The sequence below is a fragment of the Bufo gargarizans genome, chromosome 1 (genome assembly GCF_014858855.1).
Source record: "Bufo gargarizans isolate SCDJY-AF-19 chromosome 1, ASM1485885v1, whole genome shotgun sequence".
NCBI classification, from domain to species: domain Eukaryota; kingdom Metazoa; phylum Chordata; class Amphibia; order Anura; family Bufonidae; genus Bufo; species Bufo gargarizans.
In genome coordinates, this window is record NC_058080.1 from 229,748,835 (window position 1) to 229,774,978 (window position 26,144).

Sequence of the window (26,144 nt, forward strand, 5' to 3'; positions counted from 1 at the left end):
TGGGAGGAAAAGGGCCTTTGCTGACGTCATTGTGCTCATCACATGGTCCATCACCATGATGATGGACTACGTGATGAGCGCAGCGATGTCACCAAAGGTCCTTTTCCTCCTAAATCCTCAAAGAAGAAGAATGAAGATGAGCCGTGAACAAGTGGATGAGGTGAGTTTAATTATAATTTTTTTTTTTTACCCCTCCATCCCTAATTTACTTTGCATTCTGTATTAAGGATGCTATGATTTTCGCTTATAACCATGTTATAAGGGAAAATTATAAAATCTACACAACACCTAACCTAAGCCCGAACTTCTGTGAAGAAGTCCGGGTTTGGGTCTGGGTACCAAACATGACGATTTTTATCAATCACGTGCAAAACGCATTAAAACACTTTGCACTCGCGGGAAAAAATCACGCATTTTCCTGCAACGCACCCGCATCTTTTCCCGCACGTCACCCGCAACGCCTGTTTTTTGTTAAAAATTATTTGGCTCCCTTTTGGCTACACATTCCCCCATGCCTTGGAGGGTCTAAAAGCATAGTTATCCAGTAATCATCATCTTGCATGATGGTAAAAACTGTATGTAATCATCCACAATGTTCCTGCCATTTTTGATGTCCACCTTGGAGTTGACGGGGAGACAGTCAGTGGGATGTCTGCTGCTCTATGCACTTTAGCAAGTAATCTGCTGTGTGGCTACTCTCACCCAGGCTGATCAGATCTAGCATAGCAACCAATGCTTCACTTTAGATATGTGATAGAAGGGAGATGGACTAAGAATAACGCTCTGCCCTGGTGCTATTGGGGACAGGGGGAAATTAATCGTCTGGTGTGGGAACCAGACCGACACAAATGTGGAGGGTCAATAGGACCTGGCCTCATTGCAGACAGCTGCCATACCAGCTGCTGCAAGAGTACATGGTGGCATGCACCTTGCCAGACAGTGACATTTGCAAGGAGAGGCTCAAGTTCTCCACCATGTGACAATACAAGGTAGAATGTATATAATGTAAGCTATGCATCTTTCAGTGAGGCTAAGTGCATTCCATCAGTTCCCTTACGGCAATAGAATCCACTAGAATCCACTAAGCGGTATGGCAGCAACTTGGCCAGGTAGTAGTTAAACTTTCACACCATCAGATTGCTGGGCCCATGTAATTGTTTCCTGGTCACACATTTCACTATTGATGCCTGATGATAGATCAGAGGAATAGGAGGAGCCTGAGTGAAAGGGGCAGTAACTAATCATGACAAAGACACTGTGTTGCATGTTCTATTCTCCCACAGGATTTTATCTTGCAGATCATGCCCATGGTTACGTTTTGTCTTCCAGCACTATGGAGAAAAATAGCCAAACGGAAGATACTCGCACAAAGCTAAGCGGCAGCAGAGGTGTGGAATGTTTTGAGCTTGCACCCAACAGTATAGCGTTATCACCAGTTTCTGACCTTTTCTTCTTCCCAGGGTCATATGATGCCCCATCTTCTTCCTTCCTGTCATAAATACCCCCCCTGCAATTTTCACAGTAGTATAGTGCTAGATACTATTTTTGTGCAATTCGTCCAAAGTCAAACGCAAAAAATTCAGATTCATTTGGCAGACAAACTTATGTAAAGTTCAAGATTAATTTGATTAGTTTAAAATTGATAGTATGTTTTATTTCTTAATTTCTTAAATTCTTACTTATTGGAAGGATAAATTCACAGAATGAACACAACCCTGTTCACGGGATTATAGTAGAATTAGGTCAATAATTAAAGGAGTATCACAGAGAAACCATTAATTCTAAAACTTCACTTTTAATATATTCAATTAAAATATTTTGACCCTTTTGATGCAGAAATAAACAATAAACAAAAAATAAAGCAAAAGCTACAAGTCACTTGTCTCCTAAGTAACAGGATGACAAGTGAATGATCTATAGGGACAATCACCCTAGTGTTACCCTTATTATTTTGGCCCTGCCTAGAAACGGAATGGCCGCCCTGATAAGGGCGATCCCGTGTCTCGTGCCTCCTATGAGACCCTAGAAGGCCCTGATGCGGGTGGCAGATTGTACTAGTCCTAAAAGAAGGCCGTTGCTAGTCTACAGGTGTGCCAAAAATAAAAAAGGGTTAATTATATAAGAAGAACACCCCAAACCCCATATAATGGGGGTATGAATTAGAAAAGAACAGTGTATAGTTATAGCATGATTGTATATAACGTCCCTACGCGTTTCGCCCGGTTGATATTGGGCTCCTCAGGGGACCAAAACCAAAGAGATGCAGAGTGTCCAACACCACAGAAAGATAATAGATCAAAGACAATACACAAATGTGACCACAATAAATGTAGCTTAAAGTATCGGTCACCAATTCTATTTAGATGTATATATATATGTGACCCCTATTCCTAAGTATGGGATACTAATTTAATCTAGGTATATCGGGCTCCAGCTATGAAAAGAAAAAGCATTATACAGGTAGCAATACTGATCCAGTCATCAAGTTAATACCAAATGGTCATAACATGCCCTCCCACTTCAAAAGTGTATAGAAATCAAGATGCTATACAACAGAATTTCGGCAAACAATGGCCGCAACAGTCTCTGTGGAAAAAAAAAAAATATATATAGTATAGTATAGTTTATTGGAAGGATATTAAGCTCAATAAGCTGATGACCAATCCTCAGGATAGGTCATAAATATTAGATCAGCGGGGATCCGACAGCCAAGACCCCTGCCCAGGAGCAGACATAGCGCCTGTGCAGCCAGTTTAGCTGCAAAGGGCCCAGAGTGGGAGGAGGGCCCCTGTGCAGCTTCATTAGCAGGGTAGTGGGAGATGAGCAATTTCATTGCGAAAACGCTCATCTCTATATTCATCTGTATCACCGTCCTCAGGACAGCGATACAGATGAATGGTTCTGGGGGCAGGGGAGAGGCGTCTCCCTTCTCTGTTCATCTGATAGGCTATAGGCACTAGGCCTGCAGCCTATCAGAGGCCAGTGCTGGCGGAGCAGTGACATTATTGCGCTGCCTGAGCTGTACAGTGCGGGACACAGGCTGGAAGAGGCCTGCATGACATTGCTGAAAGCGGCATGGAGATAAGTATGCAGGTTTATTTTTTTCATTTATGCTATCTTGGGGGCCCTATATTATATACTGGCACTCACAGGGGAGCCATATGGTGGGGGAGGAACACTATGGGGGCCCTATCTTATTGTCACGGTGGGGAGTGGGGGAAACCCCCCACTGTGCGATATCAAAGGGTAAAAGGGAATCAGCCTGGCCAAAAGGAGTAATAAGGGAGCAGGTCACCTCCTACAGCTTCCCTAATCCTCTCCCTGACTCCTCACCGTATGAGCGGACCCCGATGGTAGGAAGACTCATACTCAGGATTCCTAGAGACCCTAAGTTGCCCTTGTAATCCCTCACCAAGGAGCAGGGAAGAGACGACCTGTTCATCCCAGTAATGGAGGAACAGGTGTCTCCATCTGAGGCCAGGGTGCAAGGAGAGGGGGACACATACAGCATAAGGAGATGGCAGGTAAGCAAAACCAATAACACACTTACCTGCCACAGACACACTGACTGGAACCCGTGCACTAGTGCTGCTGTCCACACCAACATTAAAGGACACAGCAAACACCACAAACCACACAGGAACCCAGGACACCATAGCTGCAATAACATGAGACAGGGGAATGTCTAGTAAACATGCTGGACACCAAACACCACCAGACATGTAACACCAAACTAGACATACAAACACCCTGAACATAACCCACTCTATACAAATAAGGACAGGGAGGGAAGGAGACACCGGGATAACATTGATGACCAGAAGGGTGGCCCTCACTGGACAGATGGAACACCCTGGACTGGAGCAGAGCTCCATCACCAATGACAGCTGACTCCAGCGAGGGAGCCACAGGGGATAAAACCCTAGTGACCACACCCAGTAAGGGAGTTAACCCTTACAGCACCAGCCAGAGGGAGGCAACAACTTAAAGGGGAAGTGCACACACAAGCATACCAAACACGTAACCACCGGCAACAGCATGCGTGGCAACCATGTCACGGCAATCACCCAGAAGGCTGAGAAATTGCCACCGCATGCTTTCGCAGCAACACATTGCCGCGGGCAACCGCAAGTGTGGCAACAGTGTCACAGCGTACACCATAGGCTGTGACACTTATATATTGGCACTCATGGGGGGCACTATGGAACTGTCACACTTTATAAAGAGAATAATTACTGCTGGCGGCATTATGGTGGGTTTTATTACAATTGAGGGACTATGAGGGACATGAATACTTGTATGGGCACTATTGGAGCATTATTACAACTGGGGCACAGTGGGGATATAATTACTGTTGAGGGCACTATTACTACTACGTGCAGTCTGGCAGATAATTATTTATATTGGTGGGACTTTGGGGAGCACTATTACTGTAGGGGCACCCTACAGTAACAGTAACATCTTAGCACAATTATTTTTGGGGAACATTATGTTTATACTTTTAGTGTCACTATTTTCTGGGTGCAGTTCATTTTTAGGGCACTGTGCGCCAATAATTACTGAAGGTATTTTCAGGGGACTGTTTCTGCAGTATAGTTTTTGGGAGCACATTATTGCGGGTGGCAGGATGGGGTGTTCAGAAGGTGAGAGGATAATGGAAAACTAGGATACTAAGATGTATGTCTATCGAACTCTGCAGAGAGAAAAGATGGCTAAAAGAAATCATCATGGTGGTCTGGTCTGAAAGAAGAAGATGAAGACAATGAAAATGTACATCAAAGAAGATGTCACAGGATGTCAGAGGCATGTGGCGCGATATTTGGCTACATTCACATTTTAGTGATTCTGGCAGGCTGTTCCAGCACAGAACAGCCTGCCGAAATGCTCCGGCATTGCTGGATGCAGACAGAATGGCCACCGGCCCCATTAACTATAATGGGTTCCGTCAGAGATCGGGCAACAATCTAGCAAAAAGCTGAATGCTGAGGTTTGTGTCCGTCGATTCCTTGCATTCTCTGCCAGATCAGGTGGTGGGATCATGGTGATGCAGGTGTGAAAGTAGCCTTGCTTTGTATGCTTTCAATTGCTGTATGTAATGTTACAGATGGAATAGATTAGGTTGAGAATTTGGCTTGGGGGGGCGGGCCAGGCACATTGTTTGCACAGGAGCCCTCTGCTGTCTATGTCCAGCCCTGCCCCAGCCAATCAGCTGTATGAGGAGACAGCATGTGCAGTGCGCACATACTGTCTCCCTTATCTATCTGCCCACTGCTGCTGTCTATGGCAAGCAGCGCCGAGCAGGAAGAGATACGGGAGACAGTATGTGCACACTGTGTGCGCTGTCTCCTCCTACAGCTGATTGGCGGGGGTGTCGGATGTCGGACTCCCGCCGATCTGATATTGATGACCCATCCTGACGATAAGTTATCAATATAGGAGAGCCCAGAGAACTCCTTTAAGTTTTCTAAACTCCCCTATTGTGTGGCATATAGAATGCAATTATCCAATATATTTGTTATTATATTTTTGTTATTATTATTACAATAAAAATAAAAAACTGGAATACAAAGCTAACAAATATGTATGACAACACAGTACAGAAAATACCTTGTTTTCATATGACTCCTTTATGTATCTGCAATAATGATCCCATTGCTTGTTTACCTTCAACAACTGTAACATAAAAATAATTATTTCAATTCAAATTTACGTTGAATATGTATTTTTAAAATATCATTTTGTAAATGTTGATAAAATGTTGCTTAAAGGGCTTCTGTCAGCCCACTAAACCGTTTTTTTGTTTTGTTTACTAATAATCCCTATACTGCGAGCTGTGCATACATAAGTTAAATAATCATTTTGGTTCAGTAGAATTTGATAAAAAGCTATTTTTAAAATATGCAAATTACCTTGCTACCAGGAAGTCGGGCGGCTACTTGCTGGTAGCAGCCGCATCCTCCGATCCTAATGACGCCCCCTCCACATTGTGATTGACAGGGCCAGGAAACGGAATCGTTCTCTGCTGGCCCTGCCTGTTTGCATTCAAAATCTGGCGCCTGCGCCACGGCCGTACCTATCTTCAATCTGCGCAGGCGCACTGAGAGGCGGCCGCTCGCTTGGCCGCTCCATCCTCAATGCGCCTGCGCCGATAACGTCACATCTACACCCGGCGCAGGCGCATTGAGGATGGAGTGGCCGAGCGAGCGGCCGCCTCTCAGTGCGCCTGTGCAGATTGAAGATAGGTACGGTCGCGGCGCAGGCGCCAGATATTGAATGCAAACAGGCAGGGCCAGCAGAGAACGATTCCGTTCCCTGGCCCTGTCAATCACAATGCGGAGGGGGCGTCATTAGGATCGGAGGATACGGCTGCTACCAGCAAGTAGCTGCCCTACTTGCTGGTAGCAAGGTAATTTGCATATTTTAAAAATAGCTTTTTATCAAATTCTACTGAACCAAAATGATTATTTAACTTATGTATGCACAGCTCGCAGTATAGGGATTATTAGTAAACAAAAAAAAAAAACGGTTTAGTGGGCTGACAGAAGCCCTTTAACAGTCTTGATTGCTTGATTTCCCTTTCAACATCAATAGTTTTGCGATTAGTCAGATTTGACCTAGCCTCAACGGGTATCTACTATGTATTAAAGTAAAAAAGACACAAGTTTAGGCCATTCCTCTCTGATTGGTGAAGCACAGCTGTATGCAACTAGTATTAATGGTTTATTCTTTGGCTGTGTAAAAAGCATGAGTATTTGAAGCTCAGAAAAACAGAGCTCCTAACTAAAGATTTATTATGATGTTAACAAGCACATAATTTTAGATATTTAAGTTATATTATAAGAGTATCTTAAAGGAACACCAAATGAAGAACACAAGTAAACAGGAGATAAACCTGCCCACTGTGTTTGTCAGTCTGCAGGATTTTCTGCATTTTCTGCATTTTTAGGGAAATATTTGATAGGGGGGCAGGAGCTGAGGGAGAAAGTGGTGGGATATTATTTTATTATTCATACATTAATCTTTAAATACAGTTTCCAATAAGCTCCTAAGGTTATACATAGTGGTGGCTGCATGCTATGTCTAGGCACACTCTGTTTTCAGTATCGAATCTAGAACTCTAGAACATACTTCTCTACTACTACTACTACTACTACTACTACTGCTACTACTATTCTACAACTACTACTCTGGTAACCTCTGGGATAAAGATATCACCAGCTTACTGTTGCATCTATTTGTAGTGAATGAGTTAAACATATTGGGCACTGCCTAGTCAAAAAAGACCATTAAAAAGAGACCATTAAAAAGAATATCAGAAATTCTAAATTTTTAATTACAAAAGACGTAAATATTTCATAAAAATTCATGGTCATGTTCAAAGAGGCAAAAAGAAAACAATGGATACCTCTGTTTGCTGTTTTTCTAGGATCTGTATTGTATGTTCATATTCTTCTTTGGATACACTGTTTGATTTTTTAGTTTGCAATAAGTGCTGTTAATGAAAGAGACCAGATTCAGGTATTAAAGTCACAGTAACACCCATTTTGTCATATACAGATGTAACCAAATTTCCCAAAGAAATTTACTTGGTGACAAATTACTTTGTTACTAAGCACATTTCTTTGTAAGTAGCGGGAGAAATGATGGGGGAACTACGATTGCGCCACCTCTGCCATTAAACCCCTTTGATTCCACGTTCATCGCTGATCCCGGAATCTGATAATAATATTGAAGGTCTTCAGGAGTTTGTCTGTTAAAAAAAATAATAATAATACTCACCTTATCCATTTGAGCGCAAAGAGACCAACATGGCCATCTTGATTGAATAGACACTGCTGTGCATGATGAGGTCATCAGTCAGGCCTGTGTGGTAATATCATATGTTACCATGCACAAGATTTCGCATGGAATCTTTAATCAAGATGGCCGTAGGGGCCTCTGTCACGGCCTCTGTTGTGTGTGCCGTGACACGGTTGCAATGCATGCCGTTGCCTGCGGCAATGTGTTGTTGCAGCATGTAGATGGCTCCTCCTTTCCCTGGGTCCTTCCCTGTATGGTGCCGGAGGGGTTAATTATCTGGCTGGTGTGGATTTTGGTGTGTCTTGGGTGTGGCCTCTTGGCTCTTTATATGTTTTGTTGTGAGCCTATGGTCAGTTGCCATCCAGCCTTTGTGTAAGCTGGAGTGATGCTTCTATCCTGGATATACCATCTGTCCAGTGGGAGGGCCTCCTAGCTAGACATCAATGTCACCATGATGTCTCTCTTATGTTCCCTCTGTCATTTTTCCTTCCTCATCTGTTTGTCTTGTTTGGTGTGGTTGGTGTTTTGGTTGTGTGTTTATGTCTAGTTTGGTATTGGATTCCAGCATGGTTGCTAGACATTTCCATTGATTATCTGTTGTACCTCCGAAAGAGGGTGTCTAATTTCCCCAGAGGGGGGATCACAAATCGGTGAGCAGCTCTGCCTGGGGCCGCCATGATTCCTGTCTGCATGGGGGTTCGGTCATCGTTGTGGCTGCGGCAGGTAAGTGCGCGTTGTTTCTGGGCTCTTACCTGCCGATCCAGTGGCTGTTCACTGGCTGTCTCTTTCCTTGAAGCTAGGCCAGTAGAGACTCCTGTTCATCTGTGTCTGGGATGAACAGGTTGTCTCCTGCTCCTTACCTTTATTCAGGGATCATCAGGGCGACTCAGGGTCCAAGGTTCCTGTGTTTGAGCCCAACTACCATCTGGGTCTGCTCACACGGTTAGGAGTCAGGGCCAGGATTAGTGTGGCTTAGGAGGTGACCTGCTCCCTTTTCCTGGTTTCCAAGCCTAGCTGCTTCCCTATTATCCTACGTTATACGGTGGGGAGTTCCCCCCCATTCCCCACTGTGACAGCCTTTTCATGCTTAAATGAGGATTATGGGTTTTTTTGCTGCCATTTCGGGGAAAATTGATTCGGCTTTGTGATGAATCTAATTTTTCCTGCAATTCGGATCAAGGTCCATTTCGGATACTTCGATTCACTCAACACTACTCTTCAGTATCCACAATTTATCATTTTGACAGGGTCATCACATTACTTGACTTGAACCATTACTACTTCTTACAAGATTGTTTTTGTGTTAGTTTAGACTTTTGTATCTATAATGCAAAACATGCTTAGAAAGAACTGTCCATAGGAATGCACAGGAAAAGCTATTTCTAGTAAATTCAGAATTAGCAGAACGGTAGTGCCGAGCATAGTCAAAAATGAATGTGCTTGTTATGAGAGAAATGTGCAAAATCTGCTAGTAGCTCTAGCTAAAATCTGGCAGCAGGTGCACAAATAAGGGAAAAGTCACATCACCATTTCATTTTCCATTCTTCTGAAGAACAGAAAACAAAAAAAATGGATTCTACATTATGCTCATTTTATGCCATTTCCGTCTGATCATTATTTTAGATTGGATAAAATGTCCTCCACAAAGGACTTTCTTCTATTTAAAATAACGGGTCTCAGACACAAATTGCTAAAATGAGCATAATGGATGCTCAAAATGTAGAATAAATTTTTTCGTTGTGACAGATTAGAAGAACGGACATTGAAGCGGTGTTTTGAACCTAGCATACTGCAAAGGAAAAAGGGGGTCAGTCAGCACATCCCAAAGCGCAGGAGCACGTTGCTATGGCTGAGAACAAGACTGTTAAACAAGACATACAATGCAACAGCTCACTGCAAACCAAATAAAGTACAAAATTGCGTCACAGTTGCAAATGCTATACTAATAAGTTAGAGATGCTTGGCAAATCATTTTGTACAAAATTATTTGAGCCCGTCTGCCACACGTCAAGGTGATCTCTAGACGGGTTCCTAACACTAAATTCTATCTGTTATGTGCCATAACGGCTATCATATTATTCAGCAAGTGTAGGTTCCACATGCATGCTGGGCCCGCTTTAATTTATGTCATTTTTTGGTGCCAAAATGGCCTCCATTATAATCTAGGAAAGCAGGTACCAACATGCAAGCCAGGCCCACTCCACACCACTCCCGGCACCAAATGGCCACCAAGGACTGCAATGAGAGTCCACACACTATCTCTCTCCTGGTGCCAGATGGCTTCAGTGAGTCAGGGGGAGCAGGCCAAGCTATGGCCGTGGGGGCCTAGCATAAGTTGGTCATTTTAGGGCTGGGACGGGCTACACAGAGACTTCCACAGCATGGCTGCAGAGATAGCAAACGTATCATGACAGATGCAGTTAATAGTCTCATAACAATTAAACTGAAGATGACCATAGCTAAATAAGCTGTTGACTATGACATGTCAGAAGGTAACAAAGTGTGAAATCCCCAAATCCAGGACAAATCCCAAAATCCAGGACAAATGTGCAGCATATTCTGTTCTAAAATTTTTTGTGGATCTGTTATTTCAATGGGGCTGCAAAAAAATGCGAACAGCACACCATGCACTGTCTACATCCATATGTCTGTTCCGCAATCCAGCGAGAAAAAAAAATAGAACATGTGCTATTCTTGTCCATTTTCTGGACAAGAATAGGCATTGTTACAATGTGTCCGCAAAAAAACTGATGCAATATGGTCGTCACAGGGACATCAAAATACATACAATTGTTTGAATGCACCCTTATAGGCATGCTACAGATTTAAAAAATCTTCAGTATGCTGTCAAATCCACAGCTAAGGTATCTGTTTTGTGTGAATGAGGTATAGAAAACCCGATGCATAACTATTACACTATACTCGGTTGCAGATTTTTTATGCAGACTGCGTGTGGACACAGGGTGTAGACCTGGCTAATCATGAAGAGTGTGAAGTTTGACACAGGTGTTCAAAATTGTTTTTCAGGCAACACATATACACTGACCAGCAAAAGGGTAACAATGTTTTGAAGTTTTCATTTTATAGACAATCATTTTGGCTATCTCATACATAAATTGGACTAGCAACTATTTAGCATATGATTAGTTATGCAGATTCTTGTCATGTAACTGCATTGTTACTGTTTTGCTCTTGGTGGTGGAACAATCTTTTTCCCTCTTGTATACTACAAATTACAACTTGTTCTCACATTCCCGAAAAGAAACCGCATCATCTAGCTCATCGATAGAGGTATCTAGGCCACGAAAATTGCTAAACTGAATCATGTGAGTGACATGACAGTTGGAAGAATATGAAATGAAGTCCGTCCATCCAAAGCGGTGGATATTCAGGCAAAATATCGAAGTCAACAAGTTGGCTCATCACTAAGTCTCTTAGTTTTGGCGAGACAAACACAGCAGTGGAAGTGGCACTTCGTAATAGTGAGATCACAGACATCACGCAAGCACCGCGTGACGCACATTACACAAGTGGAGGCTTTAGAAAAGGTGAAGAGGCCTCGACTTCATCGAAAGAAGCATCTGCTAAAGTTTGCAAAAAAGTATGAACAGTGGACAGTAGAAGATTGGAAACAGGTGATTTGGAGAAATAAGGTGAAAATCAATAGACTGGGCTTGATGGGTGCAAATGGGTCTGGAAGAAACAAAGTAAAAGGGGCCTAATTGATTAAGAAATTGAAAGAACTCTGGAGTAAACCTGATGATATTGAGTTGTTTTACCACAAATTGCATTGGATACTTGACCAGGATCAATGGTGGTCTCAATGCTGAGCTATATGTGGGTATCCTACAAGACGAGTTACTTCGTTCACTCGAGTACTATGAGTATGAAAAGACATAGTGTTCCAGCAGGACAATGACCCAAAGCACACATCGCGATTGGCGAAGAAATGGTTCAATGTAAATGAAGTAAAAATGCTGGATTGGCTCCCACAGTCCCCAGACCTCAACCCAATAGAACATGTGTTGGTAGAGTTGAAGAAAAAGCTGTATTTGTACCCAAGTGAGTCAACCTGTATGCACCAACATTGGGAATGTGCATGAAGAGACATGGGAAAAAATTTCAGTCAAGACATGCTTGAATCTGATCAAGACCATGCCCAGAAGTATTTAGGCAGTGTTGAAAGCTAAAAGTGGATTTATAAAATAATAAAATAAAAAAATTAGAATTTTAGGTGCAAAACAGTAACAATGCACTTACATGACAAGAATCCGCATAACTAATCATATGCTAAATAGTTGCAAGTCCAATTGATGTATGAGATAACCAAGATGATTGTCTATAAAATGATAGTAGTTTCACATTTGAAGGTGTAGTGGATGATGAGATATGGAGCCTTCAAGTCAAAAGTTCAAAACATTTTTACCCTTTTGCTCGTCAGTTTAAATGCCTAATTTCAATAGAAACTCTAGCACAGAATATACAGTAAGACACTGTGGGTTGTAATTCTTTTTTTTCACTAATATTATAATGATAAAAATAGTAACCAATATAATAATTGGCAATTGTGGTCTAAATCAGCACCATATACACATTTAATTGCTGTTCCCTAACATATTGTTTTAAGACATGCCTTAATCTGTTCATTTGGTATTTACTGCATTTTTAACCAAAATGTATTTTGATAAAAAAATAAGATTACTGTGGCTGTAAGAGACAGTGTAGCCTCATTTCGATTTGTCTAATAATTATCTATTTTCAGTTTTATTTTTTTTAACATTTAAGGAAACTACTGTGGTCTATACAGTATTATTCAGTTCTATTAGATAGATCCTCAACCTTAATACCTTTATTTTTTAAAATAAATAATCAATTCACTTTACATTACAAACTAGGATAGCACAACCTTAGAATCATAATACATTACTTTTTATTAACCACATTTACATTGATAATTTGAAAAAAAGGGTTCAAAAACAGAGCCCAGAAACTATAGGTCGGTAAGTTTAACATCTGTCGTGGGTAAACAGTTTGAAGGTTTTCTAAGAGATGCTATCTTGGAGTACCTCAATGCAAATAAGCAAATAACACAGTATCAGCATGGCTTAATGAGGGATCGGTCATGTCAAACTAATTTAATCAGTTTCTATGAGCAGGTAAGTTCTAGACTTGACCACGGCGAATCAATGAATGTCGTATATCTTGACTTCTAGAAAGCATTTGACTAGTGATGAGCGAATCGAAGCTGACGAAGTGGAATTCGATCCGAATTTCAGGAATTTTTTAATTTGCACGGAATCCGAATTTCCTCATGCTTCGTAGTAACGAATCCATTTTTTATTTTTTATTTAACATATTTATTTTATTTTCAAAGCCGTAAAGCATGACAGTAGGTTACAGGGTAAAACGTAACAAGGAAAAGGTACATAATCTTCAACAGCATAAGATTCAGGCATCAAGTAACGAATCAATTTTTTTTCCTAAAATGGCTGCTGCACATGTTAGGACATGGAGAAAGGTACCTGGGAACGAGGTATCATCCACAATGCCATGCATGCAGCCAATCAGCAGCCAGCCAGCCCTGTAATGTCACAGTCCTATAAATAGCCTCAGCCATCTTGGATTCTGCCATTTTCCAGTGTACTTAGTGCAGGGAGAGATGTCAGCAAGAGCTAGGGACAGTGCTAGGAAAGACTTCATTGTGCTAAAAAAATTATTTACAAATGCAGGGAAAAATTATTTAAGGTGTAGGGAAAGGATAGGGAGGAATCATTCCACAGCATTTATGTTGAACAGGGTTCAGTAGGGGAGGTAACAGCCTGGGTAATAGGAACAATCCTATTACACCTTGATGCACTGACTGGGCACCCACATTGTCATTATACAGCTCTGTAATTCCAGCAAACCATTTTTGTTATTGGGGTGCTACAGCCATTAACAGGGTTTTGTCATCGTACCTTCTGAGGTTAGAAGATCGGAGCGACTGACTTCACGTGAGGTTAACTGAAAGTCTCTTGATTCGCAGTGTTGTGGTTTGGTAATGACCACACCTCTTGCTAGCTGCAGCCCATGGTCATTACTGCATTCCCTACTTAGTTTGGTCTCACACTTCATACCATGCGGTTGATATTCTCTGCTTGGATTTGGAAGAGTTGGTGTTTGGACCTTACCTGTGTTCCTGCTCATCCATTTTCTATAACATAAGTTGTACTGCTCTTTGTATTTGGTTGTTCCCCTGTTCTTGTTGTTACTAGGCCTCAGGGAGACACTGGTTTGTTCACCTGGGAAGGAACCAGTAGTCTCATTCCCTGCCACTACCTAGGACATTTCAGGGCTCCTAGGGTCTAGGTTACGGCGTATGTATTTTCCCACCTCCAGGGTCTATACATACTGAAAGGAGTCAGGGCCAGGTTTAGGGCTTCCTAGGAGGTGACTTTTTCCCTCTCTCTAGCCTTGAGGCCTAGTTCTGTGTCCCTCCCCTGTATTCGTGACACGTTTATTACAAGGAAATATTTCTATGTCTTATTTGCCCTTGTTCTTAAGCATTTTTTGGCTTATATTAGTGGGGAAAAAAAGGGCTTATTAGCCGTTGTGTGGTGAAGTGCAAAACTTACAGCCCTTTTTGTCGTGTAGTAGTGGCAAAAGTAAAATATTTTTGCCATTCAGCTGTACAGTTATATGTTCTAAAGCCTTTTGTGGCGTGTATTAGTGGAAAAAGAAAAAATATATTTGCCGTTCATTGGTGCAGTTATATGTTCTAAAGCCTTTTGTGGTGTGTATTAGTGGGAAAAGAAAAAATATATTTGCTGTTCTGCGCTGCAGTTATATGTTTTAAAGCCTTTTGTGGCGTGTATTAATGGAAAAAGAAAAAATATATTTGCCGTTCAGCTCTGCAGTTATATGTTCTAAAGCCTTTTTGTGGCATGTATTAGTGGAAAAAGTAAAAATATATTTGCCATTCAGAGGTGCAGTTAAATGTTCTAAAGCCTTTTGTAGCGTCTGTTAGTGGAAAAATAAAAAATATATTTGCAGTTCAGGGGTGCAGTTATTTGTTCTAAAGCCTTTTGTGGCGTGCATTAGTGGAAAAAGAAAAAATATATTTGCCGTTCAGCGGTGAAGTTATATGTTCTAAAGCCTTTTGTGGAGTGTATTAGTGGAAAAAGAAAAAATATATTTCCCGTTTAGTGGTGCAGTTATCTGTTCTAAAGCCTTTTGTGGTGTGTATTAGTGGAAAAAGAAAAAAATATTTTTTTTGTTCAGTGGTGCAGTTACCGTATTTTTTGCCCTATAAGACGCACTTTTTTTCCGTCAAAAGTGGGGGGAAAATGGCAGTGAATCTTATGGGGTGAATGTTGCCATTTAACACTGATACATCGCCGGCCGCGATGCTGCACAGGGCGGCAGGCAATGTATCAGCGAGGAGGGAGGATGGGCTGGGGGCCGGCAACTGATATTGGAATGGCAGCGAGGCATGGTGCAGTCACTGTATTCTATTACTCTAGGCCCTGCTCACTGTAGTATTCATATGTAACGTGTAGGCATGGGAGCTTTGTCAAACTATAGAAGTCCTCTGCAGCAGTAGCAAAATCCACATAGTACTCACTTGAAACTCCAGTAGTAGGCAGGCTGGGCGTCAGCGTAACGTCACTCACTACGTCACGCGCCTGCTCTGCTTGCTTCATTCATAAAGTGGGAGGAGCAGGCATGTGTCATCCAAAGATCCCCCCATAGCAGTGTCATCCACAGATCCCCCCATAACAGTGTCATCCACAGATCCCCCCCATAACAGTGTCATCCACAGATCCCCCCCATAACAGTGTCATCCACAGATCCCCCCATAGCAGTGTCATCCACAGATCCCCCCCAAACCAGTGTCATCCACAGATCCCCCCATAACAGTGTCATCCACAGATCCCCCCATAACAGTGTCATCCACAGATCTCCCCCATAACAGTGTCATCCACAGATCCCCCATAACAGTGTCATCCACAGATCCCCCATAACAGCGTCATGCACAGATCTCCTCCATAACAGTGTCATCCACAGATCCCTTATAACAGTGTCTTCCACAGACCACCATTAGTTCAAAACCCACCAAAAGCACACCTTTTGGTTCAAATTTTTTTCTTCTTATTTTCCTCCTCAAAAACCTTATGGGCTGGTGCATCTTATAGGGCGAAAAATACGGTATATGTTCAAAAGCCTTTTGCGGTGTGTATTAGTGAAAAAATAAAAAATTATATTTGCCGTTCAGCAGTGCAGTTATGTGTTGTAAAGCCTTTTGTGGCGTGTATTAGTTGCAAAAGAAAAATATATTTTCCGTTCAGTGGTGCAGTTATATGTTTTAAAGCCCTTTTTAGTGTGTATTAGTGGGGGAAAAAAGGGCTTATTAGCCATTGTGTGGTGAAGTGAGAAAATCACAGACTTTTTTGGGATGTTTAAATTACCTTTTTATTTATTTATTTGATTTGACAGTATGTCAGACAGAGAAGTGCAAGGCCCTGCACAGGGGAGTGGCAGAGGCCTAAATGTTTCTGGAGCAGACAGAGGTTACAGCAGAGTAAGGGGCCGTGGCAGCGTAGGTGACTTTGAGATGCCTGAGCTCCAAGTGTCAGCTAGCGGTCGTGTCGTGACCAGCAACCCAGCGGTTCTTGAAGGGTTGACTCTATCTTCGACTTTGTCGCAAAGTGACCTCAGACACCCCCAGCCAAGAGTCAGTGGGTTTGTCAGACACAACCCTTAGTTGGCATGGCCCGGGAGCAGGCCCTGTGTCCTAACCTGTCCTCAACCTGCCTCTGTTCTTTTCTGTTACATCAGCCAGAGAAGTATTGTATGCTATGGGCTCAGCTCCACTATACAGTGAGGACAAGCTACTAGAAGAAAGTCAGCAGCTACTGGCAAGCCAAGATGTGCAGGAGACATCCGCTGCTTCCTCCTCTAGATGAGCAAGTAGTGATGAGGAGAGTGGCGTGGGAGCTGGTGTTGCGAGCGGTCAGGCTCCTGACCCAGAGACTTTTGAGGAGTACATCAGTGATGCGCAAACAGTACTCGATGATGATGATGATGATGTAGCTGATGGCACTTGGGAGCCGGGTGTCAGGAATCATCCTGCTATGTCTGTTTAGTTCAGATTGTCTTGCCCTCAAGTTCTCCCTCAGTTATAGATGGTGGATTGTGTCTCAGCTGGGTGCCATCTTACTTTCTGTTTCACATTTAAACCTCTCAAGCCTGTTACTAATTGCTTGAGCATTGTGTTTAGCGTCTGCTTGTGCTGTCCTCTTGCTTGGAACTAGCTCTCTTATTTGTTCCTTCTCCTTGCGGTTTACCCTGCTACCTCCTGTTGCCGACCCGGATTACTTGAATACGTTCCTGTGCCGCCTACCCTGACCCATTGCTCATCTGACCTCAGCTCTACTGCATCCTTCGGTCCTGCACCGTTGATACCAGTAACGGCTCCGCCTGCCTGGCTCTGCTTCATCCTTCGGTCCTGCACAGTTGCTACTGGTAACGGCTCCGCCTGCCTGGCTCTGCTGCATCCTTTGGTCCTGCACTGTTGCTACCGATAATGGCTCCGCCTGCTTGGCTCTGCTTCATCCTTCAGTCCTGCAACCTCCTATTCAAGACTCCGGTGCTTCCTGTGTACAGGCCTTGTCCCTAGCATTGGATTCCAGCAGTATTCCACTAGTATCGTGACACCGGGTGCTGAATGGGCTTCATCATCGTCGGAAGAAGAGGGTGGCAGCTTGCATGTGAGGCAGCAGCGGAGCAAGCAAGTTGCTAGCGCGGCCGGGAGTTAGCAGGGTGGCAGCAGTGGGACGTCGGGAGCAAAACATGCCAGGGGTAGACTATATGTTTCACAGGAGCCTACCTGCGCAGAAAGTAGCGGTGCATGGATTCACGGTGGCAGCGGAGGTATCAGTCAGTCAGTGCATAGTGTTGAAGGTAAAACCGCCTACTCGGCGGTGTGGCAGTTTTTTGTTAAGCCGCCATAGGAGGTGAACATGGCCATATATAGAATCTGTGGGCAGAAGGTGAAGCGTGGCCAGGGTGTCAATGTTGGCACCACGGCCCTTCGTCAACATATGCAGCGTCACCATAAAGTGGCCTGGGAGAACCGTGGCTCCGATGTGGTGGTCCAGCCTGCCGCAGCAACCGCTGCATCACCCAGTTGCACGCAGCCGATTTCAGGCAGTCAAGGCTCCACCACATCAGCCGAAGGGAGCTGTCTGACCTTCCCATCATCTGCTAGTCCTGATGCTCCTGCTCCTCGCCCTCCTACTCCTCGTCAGTCATTCCATCAGCAATCGATCACCGAAGCAATTGCCAAGAGAAAACAGTATGCCTGCACTCATCCAACGGCGTAGAAGCTGAATAAGCTCCTGTCCGATTTGCTGGTGCTGCAGTCCCTCCCTTTCCAAGTGTTGGACTCTTCACCTTTTAGAGAACTAATGGCTTGTGCCGAGCCGAGGTGGAGAGTCCCAAGCCGTCATTTCTTTGCCAAAAAGGCAGTACCGGCCCTGTACACACATGTAGAACAGAAGGTGGGCCAGTCCTTGAGCCTTTCGGTGTCTGCAAAAGTGCACGGCAGCACTGACGTGTGGAGCTGTAACTACGGTCAGGGACAATACATGTCCTTTATGGCCCACTGGTTGAATGTGGTTCCTGAACATCCACATCAGCAACTTAGCCAGTTTATGCCGCTTTTGCCTCCACGTTCTCACGCCGTTGGTCCTGCGACAATGTCCGCCTCTGCCTCCTCATCCTCCACCGTGTCCTCAGCCTCCAATACAGGGAAAATTCACAGTGCCCCTCCAGCATACCACATGTGCAGGGCACGGCGGTGTCACGCTGTTATGCACCTCGTTTGCCTGGGCGAGTCACACAGGGGAGTAAACTGCTCCTGGCTTTCCCCACGACAAATGAAAATCGGAACCATAGTGACCGACAACAGGAAGAAAATGGTGTTGGCGCTGCGCCAATGAGGGCTGAGCCATGCGCCCTGCATGGCACACGTGTTCAATATGGTTGTCAAGCAGTTTCTAAAGTCTTCTATCCATCTGCAAGAAATCCAAAAAATTGTCAGGAAACTTTGCATTGCACTTCAGCCACTCGTACACCGCAAAGCACACCCTCCTTGAGCTGCAAAACGGCATTCTCCAACATAGGCTGATATGCGACGTTTCCACCCATTGGAATTCCACCCGCCATGGACCGACTGTACAAATAGAGAAAGGCCAAAAACGATTTCTTGATGTTCTAAGCTGACAGGAGTACTCCCCTGTGTAACTTTGATGTTAGCCAGTGGCAGCTTATGCGTGACACCTGCCGTTTGCTCAGGCCCTTTGAGGAGGCTACGGGATGAACAATGTCATTCCACTGCTTCATGTCCTGGAACAGATGCTGGTAACAATGGCTGGTCAGGGAACTGGAGACGTGGCACCTAGATCTCAAGGCCACATGAGCCCTGTGGGGGCTGAACTGGAGGAGGAGGACATTGGAGCACAAGCAATGTGTAGTGAAATGGGTGGTTTTACTACACAGGTGACAGGAGAGGAGGAGCAGGAGCAGCCAGAGGAGCTACAGGGCGATGAGGAAAAGGAGGCAGAGGACCCAGACACACTGTGGCAGTATGCAGTGGAGATGGAAGCAGGGAGACCCTCCGAGTCACTTGCACAAATGGCCCGATGCATGCTCATTTGCTTGCGTAGTGACAGCCGAATTGTCACTACTTCTGGCTCTCCACCTTGTTGGACCCTTGCTACTGGTCCAAAATGGGGGCCTTCTTTACACCCGATGGGAGGGAGGACAAACCGGACTACTATCGAGTCATCCTATGTAGTCAGTTGGCCGCTGCCTATCTTTGTCATCGTCCATCCTCTTGCAGGTCTGACCTGGGGGGCCCTCTGCGCTGTGGCAAAGAAATGGGTCTAGAGTCGATGATGAGCAGCTTTCTTCACCCGCATAGTGAATAAACTACTCACCAGCAGCAGCATCTAGACCTGGAGCAGAACCTGAACCAGCAGGTGGTGGCATACCTGGACAGCACCCTGCCACCCGACAATGAATATCCGCTGGACTACTGGGCAGCCAAACTGGATTTGTGGCCGCAACTAACAGAGATTGCCCTGGAAAAGCTGTCTTGCACGGCCAGTAGTGTGGCATCAGAGCGAGTGTTTAGTCCGGCGGGGCCATAGTTACCCCAAGAAGAACTCGCCTGTCCACCCAAAATGTGGAGAGACTGACCTTTGTCAAGATGAATCAGGCATTGATCAGCCAGAATTTCCACCCACCATTGCCTGATGCATCAGACTAGATCATCCATGGTGCCACACCAACACTTTGACAAAAGAGACTGGTTTCTTCTGGCTACCTGCCTCAGCTACTATTCTGATCCTGCCACCCGCCCGATGCCACACAACTGATGCCTAGTGCTCCTTCTTTCACCCACCATCTGGTACTGGTATTGCCACCTACCTCCTCACTCTGTCACCGGGTCACTCTGTGGTCTCCTGATGCTGGTGCCACCTCCACACTTTGTCACCTTGCCACTTTGTGGTCTCCTGATGCTGTTGCCACCTCCACACTTTGTCACCTTGCCACTTTGTGGTCTCCTGATGCTGTTGCCACCTGCACACTATGTCACCTTGCCACTCTGTGGTCTTCTGATGCTACTGCCACCTCCACACTATGTAACCTTTCCACTCTGTGGCCTCCTGATGCTGCTACAATCTCCACACTATGTCACCTTGCCACTCTGTGGTCTTCTGATGCTGCTGCCATCTCCATACTATGTCACCTTGCCAGTCTGTGGCCTCCTGATGCTGCCACCACCTCCACCTTGCCATTTGGTGGTCTTCTGATGCTGTTGCCACCTCCACACTATGTCACCTTGCCACACCTCTGCTTTTGGTAGTCAAAAGCAGGAGTGAGTACAAAACACAGAAGACATGCAAATATTCCATTCAAGTGTCATCTCTGTTTTTTGCATTAGCAATACTGATGGATTACTGACCAAATGCTGACTGATTGAAGGTGGATGCTCAACAGACAGGATCATTTTTTTGGGGGGTTATTGTTCTGATGGATCAGAGGAAGGGCAAAATAATCAGTGATGTCAACACAAACTTACAGTACTGCAGACACCTTCTCCACTCTGTCGGGGGGCTCTACTTGTATAAGCATTTAATAGAACAGGCTATTAAAAAAAACAGAAAAGAACCCGCGCTGACTAAGTATCAAGCTGGAAAAACGCAGTGTGTGGACAATATTACTACGTGTGAGATGAAGATACACACTGGCTTATCTTTTCATTTAATGCAGGGATACCGATATTTAAATGTGCCCTAAACTATTGGCTACTTTAAGTTCAATAAAGAACAGGACATGTGTAGAAACAGCCAACGGTTACTTACTGGTCGGCGTGCTTGATAGTAGATGTATTTATTTTGTTGGATTCATTCTCCGTTTCATACGTTACTTCTCTTGCGGTTGTTCCCTTTAAATGTCAGTCAGTCAGTCTCCTGGCACTATCTTCTGCTTTCCTCGTGACACGAGCATAGCTCCGGCCGGTAGCTCGCGCGCGCTCTTGGAAGCACTGTTTGGTTGTTGTCCTGGAAACCTAACCTGTGACGTCACACCTGAAGCTATGGAAGCTTCGCTGGTCCACAATACCTCCGACGCGTTTCGGAATGGTCGTATTCCTTCCTCAGGGATAGCTGTGGATCCTGCTGCACTGGTTTATATGCTTGTTGGTTTCCATGGAAACAGCCAATTGTTTATGAGGTCGCGCTAAAGCAGGAGAAGACACTATAAAGCTGGATCCTGTTGGGAAAGTGTCACCACCAGACATCTGAGAAGCTCTGTCAGACGTTCTTCAGAACCTCCTGCTTGAGGTTCCTTTTGTTTTCTCATTTCGTTAGCCTCTCTCAGCTGTCATGTCGTTGCACTGATTGCATCCCTTTAAATCCCTTCCCATACTGCATCACTTTGCGGTTTATACAACTTCCTGGAGTGTGTGCATGCTGGATGCTACTACTGAGTCTTCTACAGATAAGTTTTGTTCATTCATTTGTGTTTTCCTGTTTGCTGGATCCCAGGTGACCCTGACTCCCTCCGTATCAAGTGTAGGGAGTCGGTGGTCGTGTCCCCTTACTATTATAGGGTGTTCAGGTGTTATACAGTTGAGGAACGAGGATATGCGATCATCTACCATTGAGATTTTTGCATAGGCTGAGCAGTTAGGGAGAGAGCCAGGTCTGTTGCAGGGCTTTCCTTTGGTTCCTTAGTTTTGGATCCAGTCAGTCAGATCTTCATTTTGTGTCTTCTAGTTTTCTGTACACCTTCCGTGACAGGAAAATCAAAGGGGCAGTAACGTTTAAAACATGATATTTATTGGTATGACTAAAACATATACTGTCCCCTTACAAACAAACAAACAGACACAGACGGGTCCTGGGTACAGATGTGCCACTTGAAAGTGGTTCGCTGTACACAGAATCCCTAGGGCGATCCCTTTGTAAGGCTGTGTGGACCCCAAAGGTCAAGAGGAGCCACAATTGGTGCTGAGAAACCCCAGCGTGGGCGTCCTGAATCCCACTTGGAGAACAGGGGAATGCCCAGTCGGGGTGGAAAATAAGGGTAGATCTTACCGGTGATAAGTCAAACCGTGCTAGTATCCATCAGACACAGGAGACAACTGGAAGTTAGTTCTTATCCCAGCATGTGGATTAGGTGTTCCTATGTAAGGGAAGGGTTCTTCGTAGGTAGGGTGATGCCTAATAAGGGGCTGCAGGGAGAAAAGCTGTCCCTGTTGCACCCTGCTTGACCTACTGTGACCCTAATACCCTAACACGGGATCCGTGCCCCGCAAGGGGTGGTCCCGTCCGGAACCTTACCCTGATCTAAGGTCCCTATGAGACCCTGCCAGAATGATAGGGGGGGGGGCACCTAATCTAGTTAGACTAAAAATGATAGCAACACCGTGGGTAAAAAGAGGGTATGTTCATATGTCCCTACGCGTTTCTTCAAAATAGAACATACACAGGAATAATGCTAGTACTATCAACCTCTTCTTGAATCCTCAGGGGACGGGGGTTGGTAATAGTGGCCGCTGCCTAAACCACTAAGTGTCAGTGATATACTACTGAACACGGGTGGGTCAGGACAGACTAGAATAGATCACTCAGTAAACTTAGTCTATTTGCATTTAAGAGAGACCTCATAGCCACATAAGGAACTATGCTTATGTTAGGCAGTGGGAAGGGAGGTACTGGCTACCTCTAACTGGCTGCCAGACGCCACACACCCAGCCTCATAGAAACTGACTGATGCCGGCTCGGCCAGATGGATGCCATACGCACCAAGGCCTGACTATGTACCTGGACTCTGCCATATGCATTCTAGATACAAATTAACCACGTTATCCATCATCAAGTGGTTAGAGGTAGCCAGTACCTCCCTTCCCACTGCCTAACATAAGCATAGTTCCTTATGTGGCTATGAGGTCTCTCTTAAGTGCAAATAGACTAAGTTTACTGAGTGATCTTTTCTAGTCTGTCCTGACCCACCCGTGTTCAGTAGTATATCACTGACACTTAGTGGCTTAGGCAGCGGCCACTACTACCAACCCCCGTCCCCTGAGGATTCAAGAGGTTGATAGTACTAGCATTCTTCCCGTGTATGCTCTATTTTGAAGAAACGCGTAGGGACATCTGAACATACCCTCTTTTTACCCACGGTGTTGCTATCATTTTTAGTCTAACTAGATTAGGTGTCCCCCCCCCCCCCCCCTATCATTCTGGCAGGGTCTCATAGGGACCTTAGACCAGGGTAAGGTTCACAGTAGGTCAAGCAGGGTGCAACAGGGACAGCTTTTCTCCCTGCAGCCCCTCATTAGGCATCAATATACCTACGAAGAACCCTTCCCTTACATAGGAACACCTAATCCACGTGCTGGGATAAGAACTAACTTCCGGTTGTCTCCTGTGTCTAATGGATACTAGCACGGTTTGACTTATCACCGGTAAGATCTACCCTTATTTTCCACCCCGACTGGGCATTCCCCTGTTCACCAAGTGGGATTCAGGACGCCCATGCTGGGGTTTCTCAGCACCAATTGTGGCTCCTCTTGACCTTTGGGGTCCACACAGCCTTACAAAGGGCTCGCCCTAGGGATTCTGTGTACAGCGAACCACTTTCAAGTGGCACATCTGTACCCAGGACCCGTCTGTGTCTGTTTGTTTGTTTGTAAGGGGACTATATATGTTTTAGTCATACCAATAAATATCATGTTTTAAACGTTACAGCCCCTTTGATTTTCCTATTACGCCTTACAGCAGTACCTTGGGGAGAGGTGCGGCTGCACCGTTCTCACCCACACAGGACAACTCTATCCCTTTTTTGTTTGCAACCTTCCGTGACAGAAAGCCAGGAGACTCACTGACATTTAAAGGGAACAACCGAAAGAGAAGTACCGTATAAAAAGGAGAATGAATCCAACAACATAAATACATCTACTATCAAGCACGCCGACCAGTAAGTAACCGTTGGCTGTTTCTACACATGTCCTGTTCTTTATTGAACTTAAAGTAGCCAATAGTTTAGGGCACATTTAAACATCGGTATCCCTGCATTTAATGAAAAGATAGGCCAGTGTGTATCTTCATCTCACACGTAGTAATATTGTCCACACACTGCGTTTTTCCAGCTTGATACTTAGTCAGCGCGGGTTCTTTTCTGTTTTTTTAATAGCCTATTCTATTCATTGGGGTTTTGTTGGCAATTATCCCCTCACTAGAACCCAGCAGCGACACGCCCCCCTGTAATCCTTTTACAGTACGGGTGATCTCCCCTCTCCCCTCAATTAGACGGCAGCGCGGGTATCCATATTATTACTATTTATTTAATAGAACAGTTTCTGTAGACATGTATGTGGAATCAGCTGACGACGGTGTAAAAGCAGTGCGCTTCTTCTAGGCGCTAACATCGACCTGTAAGGCTGAGTTCCTACTTGAGTTATTTGGTCAGTTTTGGCCCCGTGACTGCCCTAATAAGTGACGTGTGCAGTGATTCTAAGAGCAACGCCTGTCATCTGCATGTCATACTGACTCACAGTATTATTTCACTACAAGAGAAGACTCCCTATGCGTGTTACTGCAAGGCACAGTGTTTTACACCACTATAAAGGCTCTCTGCTTGCAGAAAATAGATGTTTTCAAAATTTTTTCAAAAATTTTGTTGAACCAGCCAAATCGAATTTTTGAAAGTAAAATATAAATTTCTGCAGATGACACTAAACTGTGTAAAGTAATTAACATGGAAGAGGACAGTATACGGCTACAGATGGATCTGGATAGATTGCAGGCTTGGGCAGAGAAGTGGCAGATGAGGTTTAACACTGACAAATGTAAGGTTATGCACATGGGAAGATATAATGCAAGTCACCAGTACATACTAAATGGTAAAACACTGGGTAACACTGACATGGAAAAGGACTTAATTTTAGTGGACACTAAGCTGTAGAAACCAGTGCCAGGCAGCTGCTGCCAAGGCCAATAAGATAATAGGTTACATCAAAAGGGGCAGAGATGCAAATGATGAGAACATAGTCCTGCCACTTTACAAATCACTAGTCAGACCACACATGGAGTACTGTGTACAGTTCTGGGCTCCTGTGAACAAGGCAGACATAGCAGAGCTGGAGAGGGTTCAGAGAAGGGCAACTAAAGTAATAACTGGAATGGGGGACTACAGCACCCCAAAAGATTATACAAATTAGGGCTATTCAGTTTAGAAAAAATATGACTAATGGGAGATCTTATAACTATGTGTAAATATATCAGGGGTCAGTACAGAGATCTCTCCCATCATCTATTTATCCCCAGGACTGTGACTGGGACGAGGGGACATTTTCTGCGTCTGGAGGAAAGAAGGTTTGTACACAAACATAGAAGAGGATCCTTTACGGTAAGAGCAGTGAGACTATGGAACTCTCTGCCTGAGGAGGTGGTGATGGTGAGTACAATAAAGGAAATCAAGAGTGGCCTGGATGTATTTCTGGAGCGTAATATTACAGGCTATAGCTACTCGATTGATCCAGGGAGTTATTCTGATTGCCTGATTGGAGTCGGGAAGGATTTTATTTTTCCCCAAAAGTGAGGAAAATTTGTGTCTACCTCACAGTTTTTTTTTTACCTTCCTCGGTATCAACTTGCAGGATAACAGGCTGAACTGGTTTAGTTCATTTATTACTCAGATGTTCCAAAAATAATGACTTTTTCCAACATCCTCATCACATTAGCTTGTTTTAAACTACAATGTGAATGTGGCCAGCTTTTGCCTATCTT

The 26,144-nt window shown here is 44.5% G+C and overlaps 1 protein-coding gene across 1 annotated transcript in view; it reads right to left on the minus strand.

The window, feature by feature from the left end:
- TNIP3 (TNFAIP3 interacting protein 3) overlaps window positions 1–26,144 on the minus strand; it is a 123,676-nt gene that overhangs the window by 73,444 nt on the left and 24,088 nt on the right. The window contains exons 4-5 of the mRNA XM_044277453.1: window positions 7,406–7,492; window positions 5,608–5,673 (exon numbers count right to left, since the gene is read on the minus strand). Coding sequence (XP_044133388.1) covers window positions 5,608–5,673; window positions 7,406–7,492 — 153 coding nt within the window. The remainder of the gene's footprint in view (window positions 1–5,607; window positions 5,674–7,405; window positions 7,493–26,144) is intronic.